The 26,166-nt window shown below is 40.8% G+C and overlaps 1 protein-coding gene and 1 long non-coding RNA gene across 3 annotated transcripts in view; one reads left to right on the forward strand and one right to left on the reverse strand.

The window, feature by feature from the left end:
• RIGI (RNA sensor RIG-I) overlaps nucleotides 1–26,166 on the forward strand; it is a 73,565-nt gene that overhangs the window by 12,578 nt on the left and 34,821 nt on the right. Inside the window, exons 2-3 of one of the 2 annotated variants that reach the window (XM_066256940.1) lie at nucleotides 15,312–15,533; nucleotides 23,203–23,337. In XM_066256940.1, coding sequence (XP_066113037.1) covers nucleotides 15,428–15,533; nucleotides 23,203–23,337 — 241 coding nt within the window. In that variant the 5' untranslated portion in view covers nucleotides 15,312–15,427. Of the gene's footprint in view, nucleotides 1–15,311; nucleotides 15,534–23,201; nucleotides 23,338–26,166 lie in introns of those variants that run through there. The other variant, XM_066256941.1, reaches the window with a different exon arrangement.
• LOC136324293 (uncharacterized) lies at nucleotides 12,830–15,607 on the reverse strand. The gene is made up of 3 exons (XR_010729065.1): nucleotides 15,496–15,607; nucleotides 14,787–15,022; nucleotides 12,830–13,540 (listed from the first exon to the last, which is right to left on the reverse strand). It is a non-coding gene; the product is annotated as an uncharacterized lncRNA (long non-coding RNA).

A 26,166-nucleotide genomic window follows, 5' to 3' on the forward strand; every position in this document is an offset into this window, starting at 1 on the left:
ACTTGCTCATATGAATTGAGGGTCGCTAAGACATTTTATTTTATCTCAGTTTCAGTGTTTTTGTGACTTTTTTTTCCTATATAAAGGAAACACAACCAAAATCATTTGCACCTGCTCATTCATTGATCCTCAGGTTCACAACTGGAGAACTTGTTACACTTTTACTTCCTAATCTAAATTAGGTTCGACCTCAGCTCTTGAGGGAGCCAATAATCTAAGGGCTTCTCTAACCCTAATCTGTAGTAATGATGGGCAGTGTGTAGGGAGGGAGGCAAGGATTTAGTCAAAGTAAACTAATGGCCCATACGTAGTAGGAATTTTTCCATCATGGGGAATAGTTGCAGGCTGCTGATGTGGGCTGTGGACACCCTGAGCCAGCCAGTAGTACAACACTGTGCTTGGTAAATTTTTCAGAAGGTGTTTCGGGCTACTGGAAACCACATATTACCTGATTTGGGTTGTCTTCAGCCCCATTGCCCCCCCACATCGGGGGCAGAGGATGGGAAGTACATGGAGATGGGTTATTCCTCACCAGATGTCACCAGGATTCAGAGCATAGATCCATTTGTAACATTCAGCTCATTAGACCTATGTACAATTCACATGCTAGCTGGTTAAATTACTATGATAATGTAGATATCACTGAGGTCCGAATTTGTATGGACATGTCCAGTGATTGGCACCTTTAGGAAAATCTACATGGGAAGCTAAATCATAATTGTGATTTCCTAAGTGGTTCAGAAAAATATACATGGGAAAAAGTAATGATAAAGCATATTGTAGCAAAATGTTAAAAAATTCTTGAGAGTAATAATGTAAGAATTCTTTGTACTGTCCTTGTAATTTATCTGTAAGCTTGAGATAACTTTTTTTTAATTGATGTGATAGAGAGCAAGCACAACATCAATCTGTTCCAGCTGGCTGTGCACTCATTGGTTGCTTCTTGTATGTACCCCGACAGGAATTGAACCTAAAACCTTGGCATACCAGGATGACGCTTTAAACAACTGAGTTACCCTACCCTGTAAGCTTGAGATAATTTAAAAAAACAGTGCCTCCTCTGTAGTCCTACTAATTTGCCTGCACATGAGAGTGAGATATCCGTCAGGTATGCTCAACAAAAAGGGAATAAATCAGAAAGGCAAACATGCGGTGACTGTTAAAGCCACTTTCTTGTGAGAGCTAGCTGTATGGTGATATTCAGGGTAGGTAATACAGTAATAGGGATGGTTGGAGTAAAATGAACTCAGTTTGAGACTGAGCTGCCTAATACTGCTCTGTCCCAATATGGTAGCTACTAGGCACATGTGGATATTGAGCACCAGAAATGTGGCTAGTGAAACAGGAACTGAATTTTTAAGTTATATTTAATTGCAATTAAGTTCAGCCACATGAAACTTATAGATACCATGTTGGCCAGTACAGGTACAGAGCATTTCCATCATCACAGAAAATTCTATTGGGCATAATGGTACAGACGAAACTGCAACATTTCCAGTGGGTAGCTGGAAATACGAGTGCATTTTGGAAGAGAGATTGGGGTTAAAGAGATGAGTTAGGAGTTACTGGGGTATAGAATAGGAATGAGGCTTTGGAAGTGGATGAAACCTCCGAAAGGAAATAAAGCAAGAAGAGAAGCGGACAAAAGAGAATTCTAGGGAACATATCAGGCTGGCACGAGAAGAGAAGCTTTCAAAAGAGACCAAAATGTGTTCTTTGTAGTACAGTGGTTTTCAGCCTTCCTCATCTCATGGAGACATAAATTACTAAAATTCAGCAGCACACCAAAAAATGGTTTTTTGCCAATCTAACAAAAAAATAGTTTTGATTCATTCACACAACAGTTATTGTGTTGGCTGTTGTAATTTTTTTATTTGACAATCTCAGGGAAAAGAGGTCAGTGCCCCTAAATATTGATAGTAAGGTATTGCATGTTTAAAAAGTCCTACATTGTTTCTAGGTTTGGATATTTGATTAAGGTAAAGATGCTATTTACATGTCTTGATAATTTAGAAACTTTATTTGAAATACTCTACAGAAAAAATTACAGAAAAGCTCTGAACTTAAAAAAAAGGTTTAAAATATTTGTGGTTTGATCTCTGGTCAGGACACATACAGGAAGCAACCAATGAACATAAAACTAAATGGAAAAAAATTTTTATTTTTACATATATTGCAAAAACTTAATAGGTAACCAGTATTTTTTTTTTCTGCCAGTCACTAAGTTTTTTTTTTTCTTTTGTGAGAGAGACCAACAGACAAAGAAGGGAGAGATGAGAAGCATCAGTTCATTGTGATACCTTAGTTGTTCATTGATTGCTTTCTCATATGTGCCTTGACAGGGTGGGGTTGGGGATCGCCCAAGCCAGTAACTTTGGGCCTCAAGGCAGCGACCTTTAGGCTCAAGCCAGTGACTGTGAGATCACGTCCATAATCTGACGCTGAAGCCAGCGACCTTGGGGTTTCGAACCTGGGTCTTCTGCATCCCAGGCTCTCACTCCATCCACTGCGCCACCTCCTGGTTAGACACCAGTTACTAAATTTTTAAAGGACCTTATATAAAGTGCCTAAAGTTGTAGTCACATGTCATTAAAAAACAAAACATGCCTGACCAGGCGGTGGCGCAGTGGATTGAGTGTTGGACTGGGACATGAGGACCCAGGTTCAAGACCCCAAGATCACCAGCTTGAGTGCGGACTCATCTGGTTTGAGCAACGCTCACCAGCTTGAGCCCAAGTTGCTGGCTCAAGCAAAGGCTCATTAAGTCGGCTGTAGCCCCCCCCCCCCCCCCCCCCGTCAAGGCACGTATGAGAAAGCAATCAGTGAACAACTAAGGTGCCACAATAAAGAATTGATGCTTCTCATCTCTCTCCCTTCCTGTCTGTTCCTATCTGTCCCTCTCTCTGACTCTCTCTGTCGTAAAAAAACTAAAACAAAACAAACTTTTTTATAACATTCTCCTTTCCTCCATCATAAACTCATTCTAAATTTCTGGAGACCATAATAGCAAATGTTGATTAAGCTCCCCCCCCCCTCCAAACATAGTGCTAACTTACATTTATTAATAAAATTATTTGTAGTCTCTTCTTGCTCTCTCTGGGATAGTTTATGTCTTCCCTTCTGTATTTTATTGATGTATACTTGAATAAGTCTTTTGGAGCACTTTGGTTATTACTAGATATTGTTACAGGCCACATTACCAAATTAAGGCTAGTAAATTGGCATTTATTAAATTACTGCCTCAGGACTCTGGAGCAGATAATTTCATCTGAAAGAGAATAAACTCACTCTGCATTATAACATTCATGGGTTATTTGATTGATTTTTGTCCCTTTAAAACTGATGATTAATTTATCCTTTTATTAACTTAAAAAAATATATTGATTTTAGAGAGGAAGGAAGAGAGAGAAACATCAATTTGTTGTTTTACCCATTTATGCATTTAATGGTTGTTTTGTTTTTTTTTTAATTTTTGTTTATTGCTTTTAGAGCAAAAAGAAGGGAGAGGGGAGGAACGTGGAACTATCTGTTCCTGTATGTGCCCTGATCAGGGATTGATCCTGCAACCTCTGTGCTTCAGGATGATGCTCTAACCAACTGAGCTATTCAGCCAGGACTCAGTAGTTGATTCTTGTATGTACCCTGAACAGATATCAACCCTACAACTTTGGCTTATCAGGAAAATGAACCAACTGAGCTATCTGGAAGGACTAACTAGTTCATCTTTATTCTGGAACTTTCCAGAAGGTATATGAATGATATTGACTTTTGAGTATTCTTCCCTCTTTACTTGGGAGTTACACTTAATATTATGAAAAGAGAATATTTTTATATTAGTAGTTATGTTTATGTACCATTGAACTTAATCTCTGAGAATTGAAACTCCATTTTTTATGTGAGTATCATATTTGTTAAAGATACTGGATTTTCGGAAGAACAAAATTCTGTGAAATATTAAAATTTATACTTATATATATTCATTATTCTGTTGATAATGGAATAATAGGAGAGTCTGCTCTTGCTAAAATTTTTGAGAACTCTGTTATATCCTGCTTATGTACCCCCGTGGTTAGGAAGAACTTGGGCTTCAAGCAGGGCATTATAACGTGAATAGCAATTAGTATTACAGGTGTCCTGTCTTTGATTTTTATCCTAACCACTCTGGGCAGGGGGTTGTATTATGAACAAGTAAATTCAGAATTTAACATCCTATTGCAGTAAAAACTAAATTTCATTCATGTAAAATAAAGATGTTCCAAGAACTTTATAAACATACATGGAAGTTTGAGTTCTTGGCCCTAATATCCAGATCTCTGTAGAACAGAGCAGCATCACATTATCTCTCTGTAGAATTCATTGTCAGGAATTGGAACACTGTTAGTCGAATATGACACCGAGTCTTGATCTTGCACAAGACTGAAAGAGTTTTCTTAGCATGACATGGCATGTCTATACGTCTCTCTTTAGGGCTGTCCAGGCAGTGGCACAGTGGATAGATCCTTGGCCTGGGATGCTGAAGACCCAGGTTCAAAACCCCGAGTTCACTGGCTTGAGAGGGGCTCACCAGTTTGAGCGCAGGATTGCCAGATTGAATGTGGCATCATAAACATGACCCCATGGTCACTGGCTTGAAGACCAAGGTTGCTGGCTTGAACCTAAGATCACTGTGTTGAGCAAGGGGTCACTAGCTCGGCTTGGCCCCCCAGTCAATGCACTTATGAGAAAGTAATCAATGAACAACTAAGGTGCTACAACTGAGTTGATGCTTCTCATCTCCCTTCCTGTCTGTTCCTGTCTATCCCTCCCTCTCTCTCTCACTAAAAAAGAAAAAGAAGATTCATTCTGTGGCATCAAGGTGAGACTGTATAAGGTACAATCTAGAGGCTGGAAGTCCACAGTTGATGCCAGTGGGGTCAGGTGAGTGCCCTCTTCCAAGTGGAAGACTTCTTGTTGGCAGAAGGCCAAGGATTTCTAATACAATGTGTCCCGTAAAGTCATGGTGCATTTTTGACCGGTCACAGGAAAGCAACAAAAGATGATAGAAATGTGAAATCTGCACCAAATGAAAGGAAAACCCTCAGTTTCTGCAGGATGATGTGGCAGCATATGCGCATGCGCAGTAGATGACGTAACATAATGTATACAGCGGATCAGCCCACGGCCGTGCCAGTCAAGATGTGGATGGTACAGAGGAAAGTTCAGTGTGTTCTGTGGCTTGCTAAATTCAAATCTGTGACCAAAGTGCAACGTGAATGTCAGCACGTTTATAACGAAGTGCCACCACATAGGAATAACATTATTTGGTGGGATAAGCAGTTGAAGGAAACCGGCAGTTTGGTGGAGAAACCCCATTCTGGTAGGCCATCAGTCAGTGATGAGTCTGTAGAGGCTATACTGGATAGCTACCTAAGGAGCCCTAAAAAATCTGTGCATGAGCCCACATTGAACTGCACTGAATAGGTATGAAACTGGGAGAGTTTTCCTTTTATTTGGTGATTTCACGTTTCTATCGCCTTTTGTTGCTTTCCTGTGACCGGTGCAAAGTGCACCATGACTTTATGGACACACTGTACAATTTTTAGACCATTATGGATTAGGAAGTACAGTCTTGACCCTACTCTATCAACCACCCTTCTCTACACTTTCCTCATGCCCAGCTATAATTTTATGGATTATGTTTAAATTACTCATTTGTAATACCTTTTAACTCTGTTGCTTCTTTCTTCTCTTCGTTCACCTACTTTAGAAATGAGCTACCTTTTCCTGGTAAGGGTCAGATAATAAATAATTTAGACTATGGACCATGTAGTCTCTGTATAGTCTTCCCCCCGTCCTACAAACTTTTAAAATGTTAAAACACTCCTGGCTGGGTTGTCAGAGCACTGTCCCAATACCCCAAGGTTGTAGGTTCAATCCCTGGTCAGGACACTGAGGCATTCAAGAATGAACCAATGAATGCATAAATAAGTGGAACAACCAAATTGATGTTTCTCTTCCTCTTCCTCTAAAAAAGTCAATAAAAAATGTTAAAAACATTTTTAGCCTGTAGAAAAACAAGCCATGTGCCAGATTTGTCCTGTAAGCAAGAGTTTGCTTAACCTATTACCTAGAAAGACCTCAGTCTGGATGAACCCTCTTAAGTTGTGCCTGCGTGCTAAGTGTTCTTGAGGGAAATCAATAACTATGCAGTCAGTGTCATCATAAGAACACAGTCATCAGCCTCAATTCATGTTATATTTTAGCACAGTGATCCCCAACCTTTTTTGGGCCACGGACCAGTTTAATATCAGAAAATATTTTCACGGACTGTCCTTTAGGGTGGGACGGATAAGTGCACAAAATGAAATTATGCAACCGGCGAAAAAACTCTGGTATTTTTAAATATAATTGTCGAACTTACGAGACAAACGTCAAGAGTGAGTCTTAGACAGATGTAACAGAGGGAATCTGGTCATTTTTAAAAAATAAAACATCGTTCAGACTTAAATATCAATAAAACGGAAATAATGTAAGTTATTTATTCTTTTCTGTGGACCGGTACCAAATGGCCCACGGACGGGTACCGGTCTGTGGCCTGGGGGTTGGGGTCACTGTCTTAGCAGACAACTTTCTTTAGTATTGTTGGTCATTGGTATAATTGCTGTTTCACCCTTTTCCTCTTCAAACCTCCCACTCTGCAACACACACTTTTCATATTGGCTAGGCAGTTCGGGGCAGCATTAAGCTCAGGCAAACACAAACCCTGTGTGTTTACCAAAAACAATATCTCTAGTACATTATTATTTTTTTTTCTCAAGTAACATTTTATTTATTTATTTATTTATTTATTTATTTATTTATTTATTTATTTACAGGGACAGAGAGGGATAGATAGGGACAGACAGGAACGGAGAGAGATGAGAAGCATCAATCATCAGTTTTTCATTGCGACACCTTAGTTGTTCATTGATTACTCTCATATGTGCCTTGAACGCGAGCCTTCAGCAGACCGAGTAACCCCTTGCTCAAGCCAGTGACCTTGGGTTCAAGCTGGTGAACTTTTTTTTTTTTAATTATTTTTATTTATTTTTAGATTTTATTCATTTTTTTAGAGAGAGGAGACAGAGAGAGGGAGAGACAGAGAAGGAGGGAGGGAGGAGCAGAAAGCATCAACTCTCATATGTGCCTTGACCAGGGAAGCCCGGAGTTTCGAACCGGCGACCTCAGTGTTCCAGGTCGATGCTTTTACCCACTGCGCCACCGCAGATCAGGCTTTTTTTTTTTGTGCTCAAGCCAGATGAGCCCATGTTCAAGCTGGTGACCCTAGGGTCTCAAACCTGGGTCCTCCGCATCCCAGTCCAACACTGTATCCACTGTGCCACCACCTGGTCAGGCTCTAGTAACGTTATTAAAGACACTGCCTGCCCAGCTAGTCTTGACTGGCTTTCTCATGTGTCTTCAGTCAACTGGGTAGGCCTGCTGATTTAGGATGCCTAGCTAGAATGACTGGGCTCTCTAGGTAGTCACTCCTGTTCCAGCATGTTAGCCTGAACTTGTTTACATGGTATTCTCAGAAGTCCAAGAGAAAGAGCAGAAGTGTGCAAAGTCTTTCAAGCCTGGGCTCATTGACACCATCATTTCTTCATTCCATTGCTTCTAGCAAAGTCATAAAGTCAGGCAGATTCAATGAGAGGGAAAAGGCACCCCACTGTTGATGGGAAGAGCTGTAAAGTTCCACTGTAATGTTATAAAGTATCCGTACCTCAATTCCATGGGTTTACGTAGAGACACCAAGTCCAGATGAATTTTGAAGGATTTTATTAAAGGAGGAGATTTATTTAATATACCGGCCACATATGACTAACATGGGGCAATGCAGACCCAAATCATGCACGCCAAATACATCTCAGAGGCTGGTTATATAGCTTTGATCACATACAGGCTGGGGGGAGCATGACATCATGGCACAAGCTTACAACATTTGTTTAGGGAATCCATAGAAACATTAAAACTTTTAAGGTAACACAATCAAAGACATTTACAAATCTTTCAGTGTCTATCTCCCCTCCTTTGCCTAAAGGTATGTTATGCTCAAGATTTCAGGAATGGAGAAAGAGCCAAAATAAATGTAGGGTGGTATGTAAATCCTGTCTCTTATAGTAAAAGAAAAGAAGTTCCTCAGACAACCTTTACTCTATAGTTAAAACTAAATGATCCGTTGTCCTTGCAAGCCAGAAACTTTTACATTCTTCTCCCTCCCCTCCCCAAAGGAGGGACGGAACAGGGAAGCCTGACCTTTCCTCCTAAAATATCAATATTAATTTTGCAGCTTTTTGGTACCTTACTACAGTAAAAGGTATAAATGTTGGGAAAAGTGAAGAATTGTGTTAATTTTTGCAATCAACCTGCCACAAGGTCATCTTCTCAGCACTCAGTGAATGAAGCCCTCTTCCTCAGGCCAGTGATTTTCCACTGGTGTGCTGCAAGTTTTAAAACATGCAATACCTGACTGTTTAGTTGGGGCACTAACCTCTTTTCCTTCAGACTGTCAAATAAAAAAATGACAACTGCCAATACAATAGCCATGTGGTGTGAATGAATCAAAATTATACCTTGCCTAATCAGTGGTGGCACAGTGGATAAGAGCATTGTTGGGCAGATAAAATATATTATGCTCACTTTGTTAAAGATGGCACTGCCCACATGGAAGCCCGTCACCCAGGTGATATTAATGTGTGTTGGGGTGGTCTCTGGGCAGGCAGGACTTGTAGTCTGGGGCTTGGTTTTAGGACTAAGCTTTTCCCACACATTTTGATGTGGGGTGGTGCAATCCCATCGTGCCTCAGATAAGTGACTTTGTATTAGAGACTTCCCTATTTTGTATATTGGATTAAAGGTTTTGATTTCTACACTATAAAATGGGGGCAGACCGGAAACTTGCTCTCTCTTGGTTCCTGTGATTAGCATTAGAGGAGAGAGCAGAGAGAGGCCACATGGAGGAGGCCATGGGAAGCAGCCAAGATGGTGGAGTGTTGAGTGAGAAGCCAGTTTGTGCAGAGTTTGTGCAGGGAGAAGGAAGGAGATGGGGAACAGAGGTGAATAAGTCTGGTGAGCTAGAGACCTTTGATTCTAGGAAATTCGGATAAGTCGGTAGCTTTGTGAGTGCTGAATGAGTAGATTTTGGAGCCCAGTGTGTGTTTTTACTTGCCCGCCAGGTGCAAGCTAGGATTAAAGATGATGGCCCACCAGTTTTTGGCTCCATTGTTTCTTTACCGACTGTCCGAATCTAATGCGAACCTGCATGGGCCAGGTGGCTGTAATGGTGGCCATGGATACTGGCTTTACAAGCATGGACATGTAACGCTGAGGACCCAGGTTCAAAACCCTGAGGTTGCCAGCTTGAGCGTGGGGTCACCAGCTTGAGCCCAAAGGTCGCTGGCCAAGGGTTGCTGGCTTTAGCAAAGGGTCACTGGCTCAGCCTGACCTCCCCCCTTCAAGGCATGTATGAGAAGCAATCAATGAACTAAAGTGCCACAACTATGAGTTAATGCTTCTCATCTCTCTCCCTCCCCCCCCCAAAACAAAACAAAAACCCAGAAAACAAAAATTTTTAAAACCCAGTATGCTATGTTTTACCAGAAGCAGCCTCATACAGGTCTTGTTTACTTTGTCTTGATTGTACCATTTTCTTTTATGCTTGATTTAATCTTATGTTGTTTTATACAGTACCATGCTGTACAGACTTGTGGCCCAGGAGCAATAAACTGGCTATATCTTGTAGCCTAGGTGTATAGCAGGCTCTGCCATCTAGGTTTGTGTAAGTGCACTCAATATTTGCACAGTGATGAAATCGCCTAATGAGGCATTTCCCAGAATGTATCTCTGTTGTTAAGCAGCGTATGTACCAAGAATTATAGTTAAAAGAGGTAAAAGCGCCTGACCAGGCGGTGGTGCAGTGGATAGAGCGTCGGACTGGGATGCAGAGGACCCAGGTTCAAGACCCCGAGGTCGCCAGCTTCAGCGTGGGCTCATCTGGTTTGAGCAAAAATTCACCAGCTTGAACCCAAGGTCGCTGGCTCAAGTAAGGGGTTACTCGGTCTGCTGAAGGCCCATGGTCAAGGCACATATGAGAAAGCAATCAATGAACAACTAAGGTGTCGCAATGCGCAACGAAAAACTAATGATTGATGCTTCTCATCTCTCTGTTCCTGTCTGTCCCTGTCTATCCCTCACTCTGACTCTCTCTCTGTCTCTGTAAAAAAATAAATAAATAAATAAATAAAAATAAAAAAAAAGAGGTAAAAGCAAAAATATATTTGATTAACCCAAATTGAAGGAATAGATGAATAGAGGAACAAGATTGGATGAAACAAACAGCAAAATTGTAGTTTTAATCTCTTGTCAATAATTAAATGTAAATGGATTTACTGCTTCAATTAAAAGGCAGAGATGATCAGAGTTGATAAAAAAAGAAAGACCCAACTATAAGATATATACTAGAAATGTGCCCTTTTTAAGTTATTTTTTATTTTAGAGAGAGAGGAAGGGAGAGATAGAGAGAAACATCGTTTTGTTCCTGCATGTGCCCTGAACAGGGATTGAATAGGCAACCTCGGCCTGACCTGTGGTGGCGCAGTGGATAAAGCGTTGACCTGGAAATGCTGAGGTTGCCGGTTTGAAACCCTGGGCTTGCCTGGTCAAGGCACATATGGGAGTTGATGCTTCTAGCTCCTCCCCCCTTCTCTCTCTCCTTGCTCTCTCTCTTTGTCTCTCTCTCTCCTTTCTAAAAAAATGAATAAATAAATTAAAAAAAAAAGTGTTTTGCCTTTAATTAAAAAAAAAAAGAAAAGAAAAGAATAGGCAACCTCTACTTTAGGACGATGCTCTAACCAACCGAGCTACCCAGTGAGGGCTAGAGATGGAATTTTAATATTAACAGAGAAGTTGAAAGCAATAGGATGGGAAAAGATATACCATGCAAACATTAAGTATAAGAAAGCTATTAAGGCCCTGGCCAGATAGCTTGGTTGGTTGCAGCATCATCCCAAAGCACAGAGGTTGCCGGTTCCATCCCTGGTCAGGGCACATACAGGAACAGATTGATGTTCCTGTCTCTATCTCTTCCCTCCTCTCTGGCTAAAATCAATCAATCAATAAAAAAATTTTAATTAAAAAAAGAATGCTGTTATGGATATAGTAATATCACATGAAGTAGACTTTGACATATTTTACAATGATAAAAGACAATTTATCAAGAAGATACGGCAACCTTAAATGTGTATGCATCTAATAACAGGTACAAAATTATGATGTAAAAATTAATAGAAAAAAAGGGAAAAGTGGACAAATAACTATTCATAGTGGGAGATTTTAACACCCCCTCTCAGTACTTGACAGAATAAGTAGACACAGAATTAGTAAGGATATATGAGACTTGAACCACACTATAACTCAGCCTGACATTTATAGAACATTACCCAAAAGCTGCAGCATATACATTCTTCTTAAGTGTATCTGGAACATACATCAATGTAGTCCAATGCTGAGCCATAAAAGAAGTTTCAATACATTTCAAAAGATCAGCAGGAGGGAAAAGGGAGATGGGAGGTGGAGGAGGGTAGAGAGCGGCTAGATGGTGATGGAAGGAGTCTTGACTCGGGGTGGTGAACACACAATGCAATGTACAGATGATGTAGTATAGAATTGTACATCTGACACCTGTATGATTTTACCCCAATAATTTCAATAAAATTAAAAAGAAATTCAAAATATCAAAACCTTACAACATATTGAACATCTCAAGATTAAAATCAGAAGCCACTAACCCTAAACTGTTTAGAAAATTCCCAATATTTGAAAAATAAACAGCACATTTCTAAATAACTCATAGGTTAAAGAAGAAATCACAGAAATATTAGAAACTACGTCAAATGGAATGACATTGAAAAGTATCAGAACTGATGGGATGTTAGAACTTAGCTGAGAGAAGGGAAATTTATAGCCTCAAATGCTTATATTAGAAAAGAAAAATGTATAAAATTGGTAATCTAAACTTATACCTTAACAAACTAGTAAAAAAAATAAAAAGCAAATTAAACCCAAAGGAAGTAGGAGAAAAGAATAATGATTGGAATGGAATGAAATAGAAAAAAAGGATAACAGTTTTAAAAATATATATCAAAGCCAAAGTTTGTTTTTTGAAAAGACAAAAAAATTTGTTAAATTCCTGGCAACACTGATTTTTTTTAAATGTAAAGGATTATAAGGAATATCAAGAACTTAATACCAATAAATTTAATAATTTAGAGGAAATGGTCAGGTTCCTTAAAAAGCACACTTACCAAAACTGATTTGAGATAAAATTTTAAACTCAGAATAGCCTTATATTCTAGTAAAGAAGTTGAATCATTATAAAGAATCTTCAAGTAAAGAAAACTCCATGGTCAAATGGTTTCATTGGTGGATTCTGTAAAAACATTTAAGGAAGCATTGATACCAATCTTACACAAACTCTCGTCTTATGAGGCCAGCATAACCCTTACATTATAAGAAAGGAAACTTACAGACCTATATCCTTTAGGAATATATAATAAGTACAAAAATATTATCAAATTGAATCCAGAAGTATATTAAAAAGTTATATTATATTATGACCAAATGGGATTTATCCCAGGAATTCTAGGTTGGTTTAATATTCAAAAATAATGAAATTCACCTTGTTAACAATATATGAGCAGCAAAACCATTTGAAAAATGCAACACTCATTCATGATAAAAACTGAGCAAACCAGGAATAAAAGGATATCAGACTGATAAAGGGAAGGTATCTAAGAAAAACCTACATTTATAGAAAAACTATAAAATACAGCCAACATTGTAATTAAAGTGAAACATCAATCTCATTTCTCAGCTGAGATTAGTAATAAGGTAAGGGTGTGAAGTCTCACCACTTGCATTCAACTTTTTATTGGAGGTCATAGGTGGTGGAATAAGGAAACAAAATACAAAGCATAAAGATTGGAAAAGAAGAAGTAAAAACCATGTATGTATTTACAAATGACATGATTATTTACCTAGCAAAATGTAAGGAATCTATAGAACAGTTACTAGACCCAATAAGTGATTTAGCAATGTTGCATAAAACAAGGTAAAACAAAACAAAACAAAACAAAAACACTTGTATTTCTATATACTAGCAACAAACAATTTGAAAATGAAACTCTAGAAACAATTCTGGGCCCTGGCCAGTTGGGTCCATGGATAGAGCATTGGCCCAGCATGTGGACATCCCGGGTTCGATCCCCAGTCAGGGCACACATGAGAAGCAACCATCTCCTTCTCTTCTCTTCTTTCTCTCCTTCTTCTCTCTCTTCCCCTCTTGCAGCCTGTGGCTCAGTTGGTTTGAGTGTCAGCCCCGGAGCTGAGGATAGCTTGACTGGTTGTAGTGTTGGCCTCAGGCACTGAGCATAGCTTGGTTGATTCAAGTATTGGCCCCAGACGGGGGTTGCCAGGTGGATCCCAGTTGAGGTGCATGTGGGACGCTGTCTCTATCTTCCTTCCTCTCACATTAAAAAATTAAATTAAAAAAAAATCCATTTAGAGTATCATCAAAGAACAAAATAGGTAAGATAAAATTAATAGATATTTATAAGACCTGTCCTCTTAAAACTATAAAATAGTGCTGAGAGAAACTAAAGAAAACAAATAAATAAATTTATGAATTAGAACTCAATATTGCTAAAATGTCTAGTCCCCCTGCTAAGATGTCTAGTACCCCCAAGTTAATCTATAGGCTCAGTGCAGCCCTGACAAAATCTCAGTTACCAGTGTGTGTGGGAAGAGGGCGAGGAGATTGACAAAGTGATTCTTATATCATAGTGAAATGCAAAGATTCTAGAATAGCCACTGTAATCTTTACAAAGAAGAATAAAGCAGTATGAGCAGAGATAAATGAAACTGGTTAGATTTAAAAATAGACTTGTGTACATACAATCAATTGATTTTTTAACAACGAGGCTAGGGCTACTCAATGGGAGAAGAAAATTTTTTCAACAAATGAAACACTTTATACTGGAACAATTAAAAGTATGAAAAAATCAAACATTGACCCCTACCTCACACCACAATAAAACTGATTTGAGATTATCATAGTCCTAAATGTAAAAGCTAAAAATACAAACAGTCTAAAAGAAAACAAAGAATACCTTAATGGCCTAGAAGTAGATAAAGATTTATTAAAGGCCACAAAAAGCAATAGACAAGAGAAAACAACTGATAAATTAGATTGCACCAAAATAAACTTTTTTCTCAAAAACCTTTAAGAAAATGAAACAGTAAGTCACAGACTGGGAGAAGACATTTGGGATACATATATTTGACAGTTGGCTTGTATCCAAAATAAATAACTTGTAAATCCATGATACAAACAAAAACCACTCAATCAGCCCTGGCTGGATACCTCAGCTGGTTAGAGCATTGGGTCAGAAGCACAGAGGTTGTGGGTTCAATGTCTGGTTTGGGCACATACAGGAAAGATGGATATTCCTGTCTCTCTCTCTTCCTCGCTCTCTAAATACATTTAAAATAAATTAAAAAAAAACAATCAGGCAAAAGATTGGAGCAAATGAGTCACAAAATTATGTAAGTGGCCATCACCATTTCACATCGACCAAGATAGCAAGCAAAAAGTGACCAATGTGTGTACTTACTGGATGTGTGTCTACTGGTGGAGCTCAATGGGAGTGCAAAATAGTAAGGTTATATTGGAAAACAGGTGGCAGTTTCTGTAAAGTTAAACACACACTTACCCTAGTGCCCACACAGCCTGGTGGAAGTGGTTCCCCTGTGTACCTTTCTCAAAATTCAGAATTGTACACAAGCTGTGTCATAGGCCAGAGTGGACAAAGCTTCCACCTGGAATTCTGAGGTAGCTGTTTTTTGCAACCTTGGGCTTGAGAGGTAAAGGCACATGGAACAGTCAATGAATGACTAAAGTGAAGCTGTTAAGAGTTGATACTTCTCGCGCCTGGTCCCTCTCCTCTTTCTGTAAAATCAGTAAGTAAAATAAAATAAAATAAAAAAACAATTCTCAAAAAAAAAAAAAAAAAAAAAAAAAAAGAATTGAGAATTTACCACTATACAAGCAAAACAAAAAAATAAGATAAAATAAGAATCAAAAAGCAATTCCCAGAGGTCCACCTACGGTCCCGCGTCCACGAGCGCCCACCGGTGGGAAAAGCAGGGAGCCAGAAAGGAAATTGAAACTCCAGGGGACTGAAGGGTCACAGCCCTTCCTCGCTCGGCTAGTTGCAGTTTCGGTTTTTCCTTTCCAGTTAAGATTTCCCCGGCAGCTCTGCCTCTCTGTGCTGGGATTACTATCGGCTCCGGCGGGATTTAAACGGAGTGGAGCGCTGGTGAGACGGCACAGCGCCGGGAGCCAGCTGCGGCCATGACGGCGGAGGAGCGGCGGAATCTACATGCCTACCGGGACTATGTCACGAAGATTCTGGATCCTACCTTCATCCTGAGTTACATGGGCCCGTGGTTTAAGGAGGGTGAGTGGTTCCCGGGGACACCCACCACTTGGGGCTGGAAAGCAGTTCCGGAAGTATTTTCTCTTGGCTTTCCCCACTTCTTTTAATTAATACGGTAGCCTAGTGGGAACCTGGAAACGCGGGACTTGTTGCAAGATCCCGACAGTATTTTTAGACTAGAGATTGCAGAGTTTGAGCGTGACGTTGGAGGCCCCCGGTGGGAAACTGAGTCTGGCGAGGTGACATGACTTGCTTAGGGATGCACATTTATTTAGATTTAAAGCTGAAGAAACCAGTCGCTATCCATTTCATTTATTTCTGCTAATAGTTACGTTTTACTCTGTGTTCAGTTTTGTACTGACATCAGAGATTGAGAAATAAAACACAGACCCTGCTTTAAAATACTGTCCAGCCCAAGGTTTCGGGGGTGGGACACCGGTGAGGATGGGTGATACAAATGATTACAAAATACTGTCAGAACTACAGGATAGTTGATGCTTCCTATTAGATAATACATGTGGTAATATGGGCAAATTCTCTCCAATGCTAGTCTAATGCCTGACACATATGAGTTGCTTCTTTACTGAATCAATACATGAGTGTATGACAAAATGGCATTCACACGTTTGTTAGTGTTTCACTCGTTGCAGGGAATTCTAAAAGAATGTCTTGCACAGGCTTACAGTCTTCAGTGGCAGAAGCTACTCTGTGGTCATTCCAAGTACATTACTCTGCTGTTACTTCCAAGTACGTAGCTGGAAAGTTGAGAGGAGCAAGACTTGGACTGAATGGCTTTAAGCTTCAATTCGGGCGTTTCCATCCAGCTTTTGAAACACCTGGTGATGCATAATGGCCATTTTGTACAGTTGTAGTGAAGTGCTTTGTGCTGGAGGTGAGCATAGGCTGTAGATTAGAATGAGAAGGAAGGTGGTGCCTAGAGGGAATTGAGATGAGAGTGGATCTGGCAAGTGCCTAGATATCTTTCCTGATGTGAGGCAGTTTTTGGAAATTGCATTAAAGCAGACGGGTAAGTTTTCTGCTTGTTGCTCTGCAAAACCAAACCACCGGCTGTCGGGTGAGAAGTGAGAGAACACCACCAACAGTGGACCACCACTTTCTAGTTGTGCTCAGAGTGAAGTAACAAAATAACATCCTAGTTCTGACCGGATAGCTCAGTTGATCAGTCCTAGTGTGCAAATGTTGGCTGGTCTAGCCAACATTTAATACAAAAACACATCAATGTTTCTGTCTCTTTCTAAAATCGATCAACAAATTAAAAAATAAATAAGCAAAATAACATCCTAATGACCACAGAGTAGCTTCTGCCACTGAAGACTGTAAGCCTGTGCAAGACATTCTTTTAGAATTCCCTGCAACGAGTGAAACACTAACAAACGTGTGAATGCCATTTTGTCATACACTCATGTATTGATTCAGTAAAGAAGCAACTCATACGTGTCAGGCATTAGACTACCATTGGAGAGAATTTGCCCATATTACTACATGTATTATCTAATAGGAAGTATCATGTTAGAACTGAGGAATTAGTGGTGAACTTACAAGAAATAGTCCCTGCCCTAATAGAGATTAGAGTGTATAGGTGAAGGCAGGTAACTAAATAAACAATAGATAATCAAGTGGGTAAGTGCTTTGATGGAAAACGGTAGTGCACTGTTGGAACGCATAGGTGGGATCCTTTTTAATATATGTTACTTTTAATTTATAGTTATAATGCTACCACAATTTAACCAAAAGGTAAGTTTAAAAAAGCAAACTGGGCCCTGGCTGGTTGGCTCAGCGGTAGAGCGTCGGCCTGGCGTGCGGGGAACCCGGGTTCGATTCCCGGCCAGGGCACATAGGAGAAGCGTCCATTTGCTTCTCCACCCCCTCCCCCCTCCTTCCTCTCTATCTCTCTCTTCCCCTCCCGCAGCCAAGGCTCCATTGGAGCAAAGATGGCCCGGGTGCTGGGGATGGCTCCTTGGCCTCTGCCCCAGGCGCTAGAGTGGCTCTGGTCGCGGCAGAGCGATGCCCCGGAGGGGCAGAGCATCGCCCCCTGGTGGGCAGAGCTTCGCCCCTGGTGGGCGTGCCAGGTGGATCCCAGTCGGGCACATGCGAGAGTCTGTCTGACTGTCTCTCCCCGTTTCCAGCTTCAGAAAAATACAAAAAAAAAAAAAAAAAGCAAACTGAAGAATACTGTATATTTTCTTTTTGAATGTTAAAGGTACCATAGAAGTTTTATTTTGAGGCAGTTTTTGTCATTTAATTGGTTTATATCTTTATTGCTCATTTTTTCATACTTTATCATGTACACATGACTCCATAAATGTTTTGCTTTCTCCTCATCTTTTTCTGTTTTCTATTAGATTGTTTCTATATCTCCTATTTTTTTTTTCTTGGCTGCTTTGGAATCTCTGGATTCTATTCATTAACCGTAATCTGTGACAAATATATTTTGTCAGTCAGGATTCAGTCAGAGAATGGAAACACTAAGGACTGTTCTGGCTGGATGTACACTCTGACTCATGTTTTGTTTTGTTTTGTTTTTTACCTTCATTAGATGGCAGTGGAAGCTTATCCATATTCTTATGCCCATACATTCTTATGCGCACACACAAATACAGCAGTATGCCTAATTACATTAGCAATGTTCTGTATCTCTTTTATAATCATTCTTCTCTCTATGTGTTGGATATTGGGAAAGGAGCATTGAAGACATGTTTCTTTTGAAGAGCTTGCATTCACTGGGGTTATGCAGAGCTTTACTTAGGTTATCCATGAGGTTTCAAGGTAGACTTGAGTGTGGGCTACAGATTTTTTTTCTTTTTTCTTTCTCTTATTAAGTGAGAAGCGAGGAGGTAGAGGACAGACTCCCACATAAGCCCCAACTGGGATCCACCTGGCAAGCCCCTATAGGGCAATGCTCAGCCCACTTGGGGCCACTGCTCTGTTGCTCATCAAATGAGCTATTTAAGCACCTGAAGTGAGGCCATGGAGCCATTCTCAGCACCCGGGGCCTACTTGCTCAAACCATTCAAGCCATGACTGTGGGAGAGGCAGAGGCAGAGAGAAAGAGAGAGAGACAGAGAGAGAGATAGAGGAGATGGAAGGGTGGAGAAGCAGATGGTCACGTCTCCTGTGTGCCCTGATTGGGAATCGAACCTGGGACTTCCACACACTGGACTGACGCTCTACTGCTGAGCCATATTTTTTCATATTTTTCAATATCCTTTTGGAGTCAAAGGCTAATCATATATGCAGGAGGGACATTGGGGGAGCAGTATTCTGAGAATCCATTCCTTCAGTAACATATTCTGGACACATTCATGATCCAGCACTGCAAAAGGCACTTTGATAATGATTATAATACCAAGATAACATAAAGATGATCACACTGTCACTGGGTGGGACCAGCCCAAGTCAGACTCAGACTGGCCTGTAGTGTGTAGGTTTTTTACTTTATGCAAGAAATATTTCCTAACATGAGTTCAGGTGATTTTTTTTTTTTTTTAAGATTTTATTTATTGATTTTACAAAGAGAGGAAGGGGTCTGGGGATAGAGTGAGAAATATTAACTCATAGTTGCTCACTTTAGTTGCTTGTTGCTTGCTCGAGTATGTGTCTTTTTTTTTTTTTTTTTTTTCATTTTTCTGAAGCTGGAAACAGGGAGAGACAGTCAGACAGACTCCCGCATGCGCCCGACCGGGATCCACCCGGCACGCCCACCAGGGGCGATGCTCTGCCCATCCTGGGCGTCGCTATGTTGCGACCAGAGCCACTCCAGCGCCTGAGGCAGAGGCCACAGAGCCATCCCCCAGCGCCCGGGCCATCTCCGCTCCAATGGAGCCCTGGCTGCGGGAAGGGAAGAGAGAGACAGAGAGGAAAGCGCGGCGGAGGGGTGGAGAAGCAAATGGGCGCTTCTCCTGTGTGCCCTGGCCGGGAATCGAACCCGGGTCCTCCGCATGCTAGGCCGACGCTCTACCGCTGAGCCAACCGGCCAGGGCCGAGTTCAGGTGATTTTAAGAATGTATTTATTAAAGCTGGGGACAGTGATAGTTTAGAGCAGGCGTCCCCAAACTTCCGCCCGCGGCCGCATGCGGTCCCCGCTGCATTTCCGGAAGGGGCACCTCTTTCATTGGTGGTCAGTGAGAGGAGCACTGTACGTGGCGGCCCTCCAACGGGTCTGAGGGACAGTGAACTGGCCCCCTGAGTAAAAAGTTTGGGGACCCCTGGTTTAGAAGAATCAAAAATGTTCGTACCTGAGATAAGGTGTAGGCATGCTCCAGACAGCCCCACTGTTGACATCCTTTGTCTTGAGGGCTCTTATCTCTGTTTTTCAGGATGGGAATTTTAGGGCAGTTCTCAGGGGAGAGTTTCAGCAGAATATTTGTTAATTTTCCAGGTGTGTGTTTTTTTAATATGTTGATGTACTAAAATGGGTGTTTAGAGCTGTGATGGTGAACCTTTTTATAAAACCCATCCACTTTGCCCTGGCCGGTTGGCTCAGCGGTAGAGCGTCGGCCTGGCGTGCGGGGGACCAGGGTTCGATTCCCGGCCAGGGCACATAGGAGAAGCGCCCATTTGCTTCTCCACCCCCACCTCCCTTCCTCTCTGTCTCTCTCTTCCCCTCCCGCAGCCAAGGCTCCATTGGAGCAAAGATGGCCCGGGCGCTGGGGATGGCTCCTTGGCCTCTGCCCCAGGCGCTGGAGTGGCTCTGGTCACGGCAGAGCGACGCCCCGGAGGGGCAGATCATCACCCCCTGGTGGGCAGAGCGTCGCCCCTGGTGGGCGTGCCGGGTGGATCCCAGTCGGGCGCATGCGGGAGTCTGTCTGAGGGTCTCTCCCCGTTTCCAGCTTCAGAAAAATACAAAAAAAAACAACCCCCCCCAAAAAAAAACCCGCCCACTTTTGCAGTGCTGGTCAACCTGGTCCCTCCCGCCCCCTAGTGGGCGTTCCAGCTTTCATGGTGGGCGGTAGCAGAGCAACCAAACAGTGCCGCGATTGGCCCACCATGAAAGCTGGAATGCCCACTAGGGGGCGGGAGGGACCAGGTTGACCAGCACTGCAAAAGTGGGCGGGTTTTATTAAAAGGTTCACCATCACGAGTTTAGAGGGACCAGGGTCATTTTCTGGTCAGCTTTGCCTATATCTTTGATTTGTTTGACTGTAATTGGATTGTTGTGGTTATTATTTATTCCTTTGACTTTATCCATCCTTGGATTTGGCTGGAATCAATTGCACTATTGGCTTTCTGTTATCTAACTCCTTGACCTGGGTGATTCAAGCTATGTTAATTCTGGTTGGGAAGAGAGGTATAAACTATTTACTCTCAAGTGTTCTTGGTCAGGGAATATTAAAATTTTGCAATTTACTAGCGGACCATGAATTGCTTGATTTTTGTCTAACCATTTGCCCCAGTTTCCCTTTTCTCACTTGTCAAAAAAATTCTCCTTACATCTATCTTCCTCAACAGCATGTCGATGGTCATAGTCTAAGGGAAAAGACAGACCCTCAAACAGTTACTATACACTATGCTGTGTCAGAGCAAATGCACAGGAAAGGTATCAAGAAATGCTACCTTGGGAAGCTGGAGATACATGTGCTATATATGGATGAACATTGAAAACAGTATGCTGGCCTGACCTGTGGTGGCGCAGTGGATAAAGCGTTGACCTGGAAATGCTAAGATTGCTGGTTCGAAACCCTGGACTTGCCTGATCAAGGCACATATGGGAGTTGATGCTTCTAGCTCCTCCCCCACTTCTCTCTCTCCTCTTTCTCTCTCTGTCTCTCCCTCCCTCTCCTCTCTAAAATGAATAAATAAATTAAAAAAAGTTTAAAAAAAGAAAACAGTATGCTAAATAGAAGAACTCAGTTACAAAGCCTATGAGTTGTATGATACCTTTAAACGAAATGTCCAAAATGGGCAAGTCCTTAGAGACCTAAGTAGATTATCGGTTGCCTGAGGCTAAGGGGAGGATAAATAACTGCTAATGAGTACAAGATTTCTTTGTACAGTAATGCAAATGGACTAAAATTAGACAGTGTTAATAATTTCACAACTCTTAAAAAGCATGGAATTTTACACTTTAGAGTGGTTAATTTTACCTGATCTGTAGTGGTATGGTGGATAAAGTATTGTCTTCGGTGAGGTCACTGATTCAAAATCCCAGGCTTGCCCGGTTAGGGAATATATAAGAAGCAACTACTACAAATTGATGCTTCCCATTCCTCCTCCTCCCCCCTTCCTTCTCTCTCTTCTCACTAAAATCAATAAATAAGTCTTTTTAAAAAAGCGTTAATTTTTGCCTGACCAGACGGTGGTGCAGTGGATAGAGCATCGGACTGGGATGCGGAGGACCCAGGTTCGAGACCTCGAAGTCACCAGCTTGAGCATGGGTTCATCTGGTTGGAGCAAAGCTCAACAACTTGAACCCAAGGTTGCTGGCTTGAGCAAGGGGTTACTCGGTCTGCTGAAGGCCCACGGTCAAGGCACATATGAGAAAGCAATCATGAACAACTAAGGTGTCGCAATGAAAAACTGATGATTGATGCTCCTCATCTCTCTCTGTTCCTATCTGTCTGTCCTTACTTAGCCCTCTCTCTGACTCTCTGTCTCTGTAAAAAAAAAAAGAGCATTAATTTTATCATATCATTGCCAAAACAGAGAAGGAAGGCATTCCTTCCTTTCATTCAACATACCTTTGCTGAATGTCTGTTATGTGCTACATGTTCTCTTCTAATCTCTGAGAATACATCCAGGCATCTGGCTTACTCCCTTGGGCTTTACATTCCACTTACATAGGGAAAAAAGAATGGAAGATTACCAAATGTCAGGTCATATGAAAGCAATGCTTTGGTTACCACCCCAGACACGGAGATAGTGTACAAACTCAGCATGACAACCTGCAGGTTGGTAGATAGCTGCTACCTGGCCTCACCGTGTTTCTCTTTAGCTCCTTTGCTTTCTTTTTTCTGCCACATTGCCTACTCTCTTAGCAAGAGCCTGGAAACAGGACCATGAAAATATCTTTGTTTATTTCTAACTCTGCTTGCTGAGTCCACTGTGATTGTTACTGATGCCATGGAGTGGTCCTGTCCTCACACTCCTAGTCCTGCAGTTGATTCAGACTTTTGAACAAGAGACCATCAAAATGGTGGAGGAAGCCTTTGTTCTTCCATCTAATCCAGTGCTACCAGGGCTTCTCCCTTGTTGTGGGAGATTTTTCATACATCTTTAAGAAACTTCTTTTTAATAATTGTTTTTTCAACAATCTCGATGTGGCTTCTTCTATATATCCTTGGTTACAGGACTTCTCTTTGACGAGACTTCGGGCAATCCTCAGTGATGGTGGTTCTGTAGTTGTAATTTTGATGTGGTCATGGGAGGAGGTGAGCACAATGTTTACCTACTCTGCCATCTTGACTGAAAGCCAAGAGACTGCTTTTCTTTAGGGCTGCCCTAGAGTGTTCTCCCAGACTTTTATACCAAACTAGGAGAATTTTAAGAGAGGTTGAGAGGATGGGTTGGTGAAGAACAAGCAGAGAATTTGCTGCCTTCCCATAGTTCCTGCTATTGCTGTTATTTGTTACAGTTTCTATCCGTTTTTGAGATGGTTTGACAACCTTTTTCAGGTTTTTCTTCCAATGAGTAGTTCTACAGTTTGATGAGTCATTCTGGCTTCTGTTTGTAGTTGAGGTGCAATATATTCAGGCTGAGAAAAACAACAAAGGTGTGACAGAGGCTGCCTCGCTTTTTCTCAAGTTCCTATTGGAGATCCAGGAGGAAGGCTGGTTCCGTGGCTTTTTGGACGCTCTTTACCATGCAGGTTAGTTCATTCTTTTTACTCACAAATCAGAGTATACTATGTGTCTGTTATGAATGCTGTAAAAGTGGAATGCTATTAAGTTTGAGATATCCACATATAGTTCATGTCTTTTAATCTGAGGCAGTGTAAAGACTTTTCAAACAGATAATTGTCTACCTAAAATACCCAAAAGAATCTACAGAGTATTATAACTGATGGGAGAATTTAGCAAGTGTCTTGGATAAAGATCAGTATACAAAAGTTAGTTGAATCTTCACCCACTGGAAGCAAATAATAAAAAATCTAATCCAAAATGAAATATTAGCCTGACCTGTGGTGGCGCAGAGGATAAAGCGTTGACGTGGAGCTCTGAGGTCGCCAGATCACAACCTTGGGCTTGCCTGGTCAAGGCACATACAAGAAGCAAGTATGAGTTGATGCTTCCTGCTCTTCCCGCCTGCCCTGCCTTTCTTTCTCTCTCTCTCTCTCTCTCTCTCTTCTCACTAAAAAAAAAATCAATAATTAAAATCTTTTAAACATTTATTTTAAAAAATTAATAAAATGAAATATCATTTATAATAGTAAAAAAATTATGTATTTAGGAATAAACCTAGCAAAAGTTTGTAAAGTATGAATGGAGAATATGATATAATGTTATTGAAAGATATTAAAGAAGTCCTATCTAAGTAGAGGTATATACCCATGCACATGGAAAGGATATCATAAAAATGTCATCTCTCCCTACAGTGACCTATATATTCAATACAGTTATAATAATAATCCTACATACTTTTTTATAAGTTTGACAAGCTGATCCTAAAATGTATATGGAAGAATTATGACCCAAGATTAGTCAAGAATTCTAAAAGAAGAATTAAGTAAGCTGAGGTCGGTTTTCACTTGTAGATGTCAAGATTTATTGTAAAACCATAGCATTGAGACATTGTCACTCTGGTCCTAGAATCCACCAGCTGACCAATAAAATACAATAGAAAACCTTCAAGTAGGGTCATATATTTATGGAAACCTGTTATATTATAGATCACTGGGAAAGGAGGATCATTAAGAAAGGAGAGACTTTGATAAATTGCAATTGGCCAATATAAACAGGATAACCTAAAGATGGTAATGTTGAAAAACAAGCTCTAAATTTCATATCCATCTGGATACAGATAAATTTGTATTCCTTACATCATTCCATTTACATATACACATAATATGAATTCAAAAGGAATTAAATACTTAATTTTAAAAGGTAAAAATTTAGCAATGTTAGAAAAGAATATAAAATCATAGTTTTATGACATTGGGTTATGGCAGAATTATGAAACAAGACATTTAAGCATTAACCATGAAAAGAAGATTGATGAATTCCATGATATTAATCTTAAGCACATCTGCTTGTCAAAACACACTAGAAAATGAAAAAACAAGTCACAGACTAGGAGAGCTTATTTGCACAATATATAATGACCAAAGAATTACTATATAGAATATATTTAAAATGTTTTAAAACCAAATAGAAAAAGAGCCTGACCAGGTGGTGGTGCAGTAGACAGAGTGTTGGCCTGGGATGCTGAGGACCCAGGTTCGAAACCATGAGGTCACTTGGTTGAGCACAGGCTCATCCTGCTTGAGCAAGTGTTCACCAGCTAGAGAGTGGGGTTGCCAGCTTGAGCGTGTGGTCACCAGCTTGAGCATGAGGTCATAGACACGACCCCATGGTCGCTGGCTTGAGCCCAAGGTCGTTGGCTTGAGCAAGGGGTCACTTGCTCTGCTGGAGCCCCTGGTCAAGGCACATAGGAGAAAGCAATCAATGAACAACTAAAGTGCTGCAACTACGAGTCGATGCTTCTCATCTCTCTTTCTTCCTTCCGACTTGTTTATCCCTGTCTGTCCCTTTCTCTCTCTCTCAAAAAAAAACAAACCAGTTAGAAAAAGAAAGAAAACATTCACAGGGCAGATGTGTGTGAATGGGCAATTTAAAGAATAGGAAGTACAAAAGGTTAATAAACATGAAAAGATGCTCAGCCCAATTAGCAATTTAAGAATTGTAAATTAGGTACACAGTGAGATAACGTTTTATAACCACTAGATAGCAAAACATAAGAAGTCCAATGGTGTTAAGGCTTGAAGAGGACATTTAATATCTTAAATATTACTCTACAGAGTGTAAAAGGAGGCACATACCCACAAACATAATGGAATATTCTAGTTCTTAAATTGGGTAATGGGTTCACATGTGTTCATTTTGTTGTGCTGTTTACATTCTAATGAAAAGAGTGTGGGCCTTAAAGTCAAACAAGCCTGGTAATTCTGCTTTAGAGAACCTTAGAGTGAAGCGTTCTTGGATTATTACAGTTGGAAATATTTTTCCACCTCAAATTTCTCATATTAGTTTTCTTTGTTTGGAATAATACAGAATATAAGCTCTGAAGGGGAAAGAGTTAAGATTTATATTTCTTTTTGCTTCTGTTACTTTGCACTGACAAGATGAAACCAGAAATATTGGTGTTCATGCTGTCGGCACTCAGCCAAATAAGTAGAGACAGAGATTGAATCTTTATGGGCAATTTATTCAGAAGCCTGGAGATCTGAGAGGATGGGGATTTTCTGCCCTCTCTTCCCCCCAAAAACCACACTAACACCTCATCTCAGCCAACCATTTTTATAAGGGGAAGAAAAGGGTGGGTAAGGGGTTTGGAATTTAAGAAAAATTTGTTAGATAAAAGTTACAGTCCAGAGATTTTTCTGGCATTTCTTCATCTATTGACCAATAATTCTTGTGTGTGTGTGTGTGTGTGTGTGTGTGTGTGTGTGAGAAAGAGAGAGAGAGACAGACAGACAGAT

This window comes from Saccopteryx bilineata, chromosome 2, assembly GCF_036850765.1.
Source record: "Saccopteryx bilineata isolate mSacBil1 chromosome 2, mSacBil1_pri_phased_curated, whole genome shotgun sequence".
Taxonomy (NCBI): domain Eukaryota; kingdom Metazoa; phylum Chordata; class Mammalia; order Chiroptera; family Emballonuridae; genus Saccopteryx; species Saccopteryx bilineata.